General features: G+C 48.6%; 1 protein-coding gene across 2 annotated transcripts; it reads left to right on the forward strand.

Annotated features, from left to right (window-relative positions):
• The first annotated feature begins 1282 nt into the window (after nt 1–1282).
• Nucleotides 1283–7292, forward strand: znf507 (zinc finger protein 507). 2 transcript variants are annotated; one of them, XM_088371949.1, is made up of 10 exons: nt 1283–1441; nt 2389–2949; nt 3057–3499; nt 3582–3929; nt 4106–4517; nt 4673–4793; nt 4856–4964; nt 5702–5806; nt 5879–6013; nt 6108–7292. In XM_088371949.1, exons 2-10 carry the CDS (start codon nt 2392–2394, stop codon nt 6457–6459), a joined length of 2583 nt encoding a protein of 860 aa, XP_088228075.1. In that variant the 5' UTR covers nt 1283–1441; nt 2389–2391; the 3' UTR covers nt 6460–7292. The 2 variants fall into 2 exon arrangements, with proteins under 2 accessions (XP_088228075.1, XP_088228076.1); XM_088371950.1 differs by having other exon boundaries at nt 4859–4964.
• Nucleotides 7293–8265: the final 973 nt, after the last annotated feature.

An 8265-nucleotide genomic window follows, 5' to 3' on the forward strand; every position in this document is an offset into this window, starting at 1 on the left:
CGTTGAAGTGAATTAAGAAGAACCTAATGTGATAGGATAAAAATGATGATTGGGCTTCAGGACAAAAAAAAACATCATCTTGAAAAGTCAACTTGCATATCTAATTAAAATTCGGTTTTGCAAAAAAATTCTCACCTATGTTATTTTCTTGAGTTTAATTTCCAGTCATTTAATAAGAATGGCAGATGTCAGTCATGTCAAATTAATTAACTGTTATCACTGTGTCTCCATGTCACGCGCACACCTAAATGTGTGAAGAGAAACTTGAAATGTAAAGGGTAAAAGTCATTTTTGTGTCATTTAGTCTGGAGCAAGCTACCCTGAAGTATGACTTTAATACAGCAACAGAAATAACCTGCTTTCCGCCACCATCTTTTTCCACGCCCGGGGCCAGGCCCTAATGCGCCACGGGAACTTTATGAGCCATCAGCTAGGTTGGACGCCGGGCGCCCACCGGCGTCCGATGAGGTCGGCGTCTAGATGAGCGACGCTGATGAGCGAGCACTCATAGCCCCCGGCCCGCTGATAGAGATGGAAGACAAAGCCATCATGTGTGGACGGCAGGAAGGAAAAACACTTTGAACGGACTGACTGCAGATGTGTGAATGGATCAAATGGTAGCGCTTGTTCTCCTGTTAAGGCCCTCAAATTGACTTCCTCATTTATCAACTGATAAGGCAGAATCAGGAGCAACAGGTTGAGGGGTGCTCAAGGATACCTTGACATGGGTATTGAACCCCCAACCTCTTGGTTGGTAGACGGCAACTCACCCTCGAGTATTAAGAACTAACAAAATATAAAGGCTAACTACAATGAAAATTCCAACTTTATTACAACCCCCCTAGGTAAAAGCTTATGTTGCATGACGCCAAACATGGTTAGATTAAGTCCATGAGGGACAAACTGCTGGTTGCATTATGTGTGGGCGACAGACACAAGTTTTTATCACGTGGATGGATTTGTGAATAGACATATGATGTGTTTGTATTTAATTTATATGATTTGCCTTTAAATGAACCGTAAAAATCCTAGAAATGAACTGTTCAATAGTAACATGACAACTGTAATGTTTTTACACATTAAATAGCTTTTTAATCAACAATATTACATTTTATTCTTTTAATTATATCAAAACGTTCTCTATTTTTCTCATTTTAGTATTGACTATTTTTGCTCTGTTAAACGGCGTTGAAAATAATACGACTTTGTATTTTCCAAACTGTCTCTGAAGGTATTGAAGTGAAGAAGGTACTGAAGTTCTGTCCAATCGGCAGCTCGAATTTTGGTCACCTGACTCCAAACTCTGAGTCACGTGACCCAGGTTCCATCCTCGCCATTTTGCAATGTGGGCAACGGAGGCTACTTTTCTATTTTTTATGACTGGTGAATAAAACTAACGTGAGCAGTTGCATGTTTGGAGGACAAAGAGGGCGGTGACCCGGTGAGTATTTAACTCAATTTACGAGTCCAAGTGTAGTCATGATTCGGTTACACATTAGCCGGAGATGAAAAGTAATGGCTTTCCGGCGTGTTTTCCCACGCTTGTGTGCTGGGTTAGCCTCGCAGCTAGCCGATGCTAGCGTAGCCAAACTTCACATTTCACCTTTGTCGCTGCTTTTGTGGCTCAAACACGCGATCTCGCCACTAAATACTACCGCGGGCGTCACGGACTGTTACATTACCCGACGTTTTATGTGTGTTTGAATCTGAAACCCACAAATGGGAAAGCGGGGTTGACATATTTTTAGATGCGGACGAACAGGTGCTCGCTAGAGGCTGCCCGGGCCTCACGTCCTCCAGATTGAGTCTTTAAACGTTTACGAACACGCGCAACTTTCACATCATAAATACATGAATGGCTTAGGATGTTCCATACGCGTGAGTCACTCCGCAAAGCAGAAGTGGTGAGAAAAGAGGAAGGCGATATGTAGTGAGAAAGTGGTGAAGGAAAGGAGCCTTGTGGTCATCTCTTCTTTAAATGACAATGTCAACAAAAGCACGTGTGTGTGTGTTTTGTGTGTCTGTGTGTGTGTGTGTGTGTGTGTGTCCTTATCAAGGCAATACTCATTATCACCAACTGCCACTCGCTGTCACCACTCTCCCACTTTGCAAGATCAATAGAGCTGTCCAAATCACTTTTCCTCTAGGCACACGTTGACACAATTTGACCGCACCAAACCAAACAAGAAATGGCACAAGTATTACCCTTAACTCTTACTAAATGAAATGGACTTGCTTTTGTGACAACTAAAACTCAAAAACAACTAAAAGAAGACAGAGAAAGGGCCTTTGGCGTCAATTGAATCATTTATGCACACTTTTACAGCAAAGGCACTTGCACCTTTGTGGATTCCAGTTTGTGCTGATCTTTCATGTGGCTCACGCTAGGTCATGGAGGACAACAGCGTTGCTGTGCTCATCGCTGCCGCCGCCTCTTCCTCGGCTACGCCTTTGTCCGAGCCTCATGAGCTGGGGCGCGTCGCGGACGCCCCCGAGCGCAAGGCGGACACCGACTCGCTCATCCAGGTCATCGAGAAGCTGAGTAAAATTGTGGAGAAGCGGCCCCAGCGCCGCTGCACCCTGACAGGACACAAGAGGGGCCAGCCGAGAGGAGGAGGAGGCTCTCCTCACAAGAAGCTGAGTGTGGAACACGAGCATGGTGACCTCAACAACAACAGCAGCAGCCCTTGCGAGCTCAAGCGCGCGACGACATGCTACCAGTGCAGCCTATGTCCGTATCTGTCGCCCACGCTGCCGCTGCTCAAGGAGCACCTGAAGCAGCACAACGAACACAACCAGGACCTCATCCTCATGTGCTCCGAGTGCTGCTTCAGCTCCCGAGACCAAGAGCAGCTGGAAGAGCACGTCAGGATGCACCTGGAGAACAGCGCGGACGCCAAGGAGGGCCAAGACGGCGCCCAGAGGGACGCCGACCCGGCGGGCTCGGAGGTAAGCTTGCCTAACTTGGAATCACTCGCCTGCAAAACGGCCAAAGTGGAGTTCTCCCAGTTGTGCTACCAAACGTTACTAACGTTTGCTCTGCTCGTCCGTGCCAGGGCGAGTGCGACGGCGAGCAACAGCAGGGGCAGCCGCAGAAAAAGAAGTGGTACGTTTTCGAGGAGTACGGCCTGTACCGCTGCCTGATCTGCAGCTACGTGTGCAGCCAACAGCGCATGCTCAAGACGCACGCTTGGAAGCACGCCGGACTGCTCGACTGCTCCTACCCCGTTTTCGAAGAGGACGAAGCTACCTCGCTGATAGCGGCGCCCGCCAGCTGTGAGGCGGACTCCGTCTCCTTCAAACCGCGCGTGCCGCTTCCGGACGGCAAATCAAGTCCGCCTCACGTCACCAAAGAAGAGCAGGGCCAGTTCGCTGGTGAGGATCTGAGCCCCGAGGAATCTGAGTTGGAGGTGCACGTCGCCACGGAGGTGGAGGCGGAGACGGAGACGCCGTCTGCGGACGACAGCTTGCTGACGTCGGCGCAAAAAATCATCAACAGGTAACAGCCGCCAGGCCCCGCCTTTTAAAGGCACACGCATGCAAAAGATGGAATCTGTTGGCTGACATGGTTTCAATCACAGCAACCCTAACAGCGCGGGACACATCAACGTGATCGTAGAGCGCCTGCCCACTGCCGAGGACGCCGTTATCGCCGCCGCGCCGTTGCTGCTCGACCAGGAAGCGGACGCCGGTCAAAGTTTATTGGAGGTCAAAGAAGAGGCGGAGGGGGAGCGCACGCCAGGCGGCGACTTCCCTCCGGACGAGAACGTTCCGCCGGCCGGACGCAAGAGGACGCACTCGGAATCGCTTCGTCTTCACTCGCTGGCCGCGGAAGTCCTGGTCGCCCTGCCCACGAGGACCCCCGAGTTCAAACTCGAGACCGCGTCCGTGGTGGAGCATCGCCAGGATGGGAACGAGGAGCCACGCAAGTATGCAAAGTCTGCAATTTGATGAATTTGATCCTACAAGTTTGGAGGAAAAAAAAAAGTTGTCTTCAAACCACACAAAGAAAATATCTCAAAGACTTTTCTTGGTTGATTCGACAAGAAATGACCCAATTAGGGTGCAGCAACAACAAGTCATTTGTGCCATTTGAAATGTGCAGGAATCCCGAAGGCCCCGCCGCCAACGCCGGCATCAGCTCTTCTCTGCTCACCGTCATCGAGCGTCTCCGCGAGCGTTCGGACCAGAACGCCTCGGACGAGGACATCCTCAAGGAGCTGCAGGACAACGCCAACGCAGCCCCCGAGTGCCCGGGCGGGCCTCCCGACGGGAGTATGGTGGACTACGTGGCCGGCAGCGAGCGGCCGTACCGCTGCCGCCTGTGTCGCTACAGCAGCGGCAACAAGGGCTACATCAAGCAGCACCTGCGCGTGCACCGCCACAGGCAACCCTACCAGTGTCCCATCTGCGAGCACATTGCCGCCGACAGCCGGGACCTGGAGACGCACATGATCCACCACTGCAAGACCAGGACGTACCAGTGCAAGACCTGCGCGCAAGCCTTCCACTACAAGGTCAGCCCCGCCGGCGGAAATTCCAAAATATGATGAAATGAGCTTCTGTGAAGATTTTAGTGGAGCTCAAGCACCAGACACTGCAAACATATGCAACCTGCTAAAGATGTGCGAAACGAGAGATGACAGCTTCCTGTTTGTGTTTGGCGCTTCAGAGTCAGTTGAGAAGTCACGAGCGGGAGCATCACAGCTTGGTCAGCGCCGACGCATCAGCGCTGGCGGCCGTGGATGAAACGGCCGCTGCGTCAGAGGAAGCCGAGCGCGACCCGGACGAAGGTGAGGTGCGCCGTCTGTGGAACCGGCCAACGTGCTCATGGACTAATTCTCTTTTCTTTCAGAAGGCGGCCTTCAGAAGACGTTCAAGTGCGACGTGTGCAACTACACCAGCGCGACATATGTAGGCGTCAGGAACCACAGACGCATACACAACTCGGACAAACCTTACCGGTAAGGCCAACAGTTATTTTTACTCCAAATGATTTGGAAACCCCCCAAACAACAAACGAACCAAATTAAACGGTAATGTCAACTAAAGTAAACTGGTGTTCCACCGAGTTTGCTTTTGGAACTTATTCATCGGTTATTTAAATGGCACTTTCTCTGTATGCGTGCTGGCTGACACAAATGACGTTGAGGATCTTCTCCCAGCCTCCTTGCTGTTCTTCCTATGTCCACTGGAGGGCAGTAGAGAGCCACAAAAGCTCTCGTCTCTTTTCTCTGCTTTTATTGCAGGAAGGTCAAATGCTGGCACTTGAATACAAAACAAGCTGCACAAGGCTGTATTTTTGTTGTGTTTGTGTCTTGAAAATGTTTATCCTTTGTCAAAGAGTGTGAAAATGGAGTTTGAAGAGGTTCAAGAGCAGGAGGAAGGAATGTGTTTAGAAGCATTTGATCTACTCTGCAGGTAGAGCCTGAACTTCATTTTCAAGCACTTGTGTGGTCTGGGCTATTAGGGAGTATTTTGCTCACAATATTTGACTGACTCTTTACACCACAGCAACATTGGCGGAATGGATTGAAAAAAAACCTAATAAGATTTAAGACAGGTGAAAGGTAAACATCGACTTGGAAATGCAAATACTTACAATAATATAAATATTTATTTTGCTGATGTGACGAAAAATACTTTGTTTTGAAGTCAGCGTATGCACAGTGGCGCTTGACACTCTTTGTGGCGTGCGCAGGTGCTGCAACTGCGACTTTGCCACCACCAACATGAACAGCCTGAAGAGTCACATGAGGAGGCACCCTCAGGAGCAGCAGGCCGTGCAGCTCCTCGAGCAGTACAGGTGAGAGCCAAGGACCAGACGCCGGCAAACGCAGGTGCGCCTCATAATGCGTTGACCTTTTCCGGCCGCCAGGTGCTCGCTTTGCGGCTACGTGTGCAGCCACCCGCCCTCCCTCAAGTCGCACATGTGGAAGCACGCCGGGGACCAGAACTACAACTACGAGCAGGTCAACAAGGCCATCAACGAGGCCATCTCGCAGAGCGGCCGGTAAGCGTGCCGTGCAATACGACCATCACTCGAGAAGAGATTTTGCTTTACTGGGGGAAAAAAAAAAGTAAAAATGTATTTGGTTTGCATTCAGAATTCCCGTGCCGTCGTCTACGGGACCAGAGTCTCTGACACCGTCCTCGCAGGACAGCAACAACGTCCCGGCCGAGCCCTCTCCAGAACCTCCCTCTGCGCTTCCCAAAAGCGGCTCTGAGCCCTCGCCCCCGACCCCTCAAGGGAGCCCAATGGCCCCCGTCCCTAACCATCCGCGCGGTGGCGGGGTGGAGTACTGCGTGCTGCTCTTCTGCTGCTGCATCTGCGGCCTGGAGTCGACCAGTAAGGAACGACTGATGGAACACATGAAGGAGCACGAAGGTGACCTCATCAGCATCATACTCAACAATAAGGAGGCGCACACGCACGCACACACGCAGGCAGCACAGTGAATGACCCCCAGGAATTGACTCGAATATTTCACACGCTCGTTTACCTCAATGGTCGCGCTTATCCCGTTAATCGTCTCAACCAGCTTCACAGAGCAATAGTCCAATGTACAGTCCACCTCCACCAAGGCCAACCAAGCACAATTTGGATCACATTCACAATTATATTTCTGTAGTCCCCCCCCCCCCTCCCTGTCAGACAGAAAGTGCCGCATGTCCCTTTCATGTGGCCCTCCCCAAATTCACACCTCATGTCCTTGGCGGAGACAACAGAACAAAAGGACTCGAAACCGATTTCCAGCCATGTGGTGATGGAGCGCTGGTCCAAGTTCATACCTCATCCAAACAAAAACCATGCTGGTGAAAGGCACCTGGGTTTTTAATTTTTTTTTTAACAGCTACTGTCATATTTAATTTTTATTTAATTAAATGTGTAGAAACTCGATCACGCCTTGAGTTCACACGTATTTATCCGTTTGTTTGTTCGCATGATTGTTTCACGACACTTTGAAAAGAAAAAGTGGATTATTTTGAGTGAATTTGTATGCCGCGCGAGTTAAAAACAGCTGTTTAATTTTCAGAAAGGGGAAAAAGGGACTTGAACAAAGGAAATCTGCTTTTTAATTTTCCCGGAATGGTGCCTACAAACATAAATGTCAAACAGTGTCAACTGTTATTTTTTAGCGTGTATGCATATATAGTGCCCCCTTACATGTATGTTCTATTTTTATATGTAATCTTTTTGTTCACTATTTTAAAGACTTTCTAACTTAAAAAAAGAAAACTGCTGTGTCCATCAACGCCTAGGTGACAATAAAATGTGTCCTGCCACAGCATCATTGTGTGATTGTTCATTTTAACATGATATACGTTTAACCTAACCTTATTGCTCGTGTTATTTAATGCCCGTAATTTTTTTCTTGCCATTGCGTGAACCGGCGTCTTCTAAATCCAATATGGGCTTATTTCCACAAACACGTTGCATTTTTAAAAAGGTAAATGTAATCCCATTACTCAAACGTGACATCTGTACAAGTAGAATATGCTTTTCGTGTCTTTGCAGGATAACGTTCTTCACATAAACCTCTTAAAAGAATGTCAACAGGAAGATGACAACGAAGAAGTGACTGAAATGAGGCAAGAATCTTGACTCCTAAGCTCTTTTAAGGCAGCTTTTCTACTCTTATGCTTAATCCGCAGATTTTCCTGCACTGCGGATGCTAATTTGTGAGGAAGGAGACCAACTGAAGCTAAAATGTCTACAAACAAGTGAACATTTAACGTGCGCTTCTAAAGTAATTATCTTTTGACACCTATGTTGCCACTTCCATCTCACAATAGCTCTTAGTGATCCTCCTGAGAAGAAGCGGTGAGGATGAATGGATGGTTTAGTTTCTGGTTGTGTCACTTGTTGCCAGCCAGAATTTATATTGCTCGGCATTGCAGAGAATTAGACTAGGAGTGGCAGCACCAAACTCAAATGCCATCAACATTGTAGGCATGGAATGGTTGCATTCTAGAGTCTTGTGAGGGTACTGAAATTCTCTGTCATTTGTTGCCAAGAAGAAATCATGGGGCACCACCCTTTGTGCCCTACAAGCAAAGAGCGCTGACAAACACTCATTAAGTGCATGGACTGACACTGCAGCAAAATCATGCTCTGTATTGCAAACATCAAATAGACCAAAAAAGAAGACTTGGCATTAGCTTTGCACCACTGCTACATGTAATGCTAGCATAACTCATCACTGCAAATTAAAACCATGGGCCTCATGGGCGCAGTATCTGTGTAATGTGTGAAATAATTCA

The sequence above is a fragment of the Syngnathus floridae genome, chromosome 3 (genome assembly GCF_059516105.1).
Source record: "Syngnathus floridae isolate MCC-2025c chromosome 3, RoL_Sflo_1.0, whole genome shotgun sequence".
Classification (NCBI taxonomy): domain Eukaryota; kingdom Metazoa; phylum Chordata; class Actinopteri; order Syngnathiformes; family Syngnathidae; genus Syngnathus; species Syngnathus floridae.

What these genes read in the sequence shown, in the direction of transcription:
- znf507 (XM_088371949.1), top strand. Translation starts at nt 2,392, where the DNA reads ATGGAGGACAACAGCGTTGCTGTGCTCATCGCTGCCGCCGCCTCTTCC. An exon ending in GCGCAAAAAATCATCAACAG is followed by an intron (nt 3,500 to 3,581) that starts GTAACAGCCGCC and finishes TTTCAATCACAG; the next exon opens with CAACCCTAACAGCGCGGGAC. An exon ending in GGGAACGAGGAGCCACGCAA is followed by an intron (nt 3,930 to 4,105) that starts GTATGCAAAGTC and finishes TGAAATGTGCAG; the next exon opens with GAATCCCGAAGGCCCCGCCG.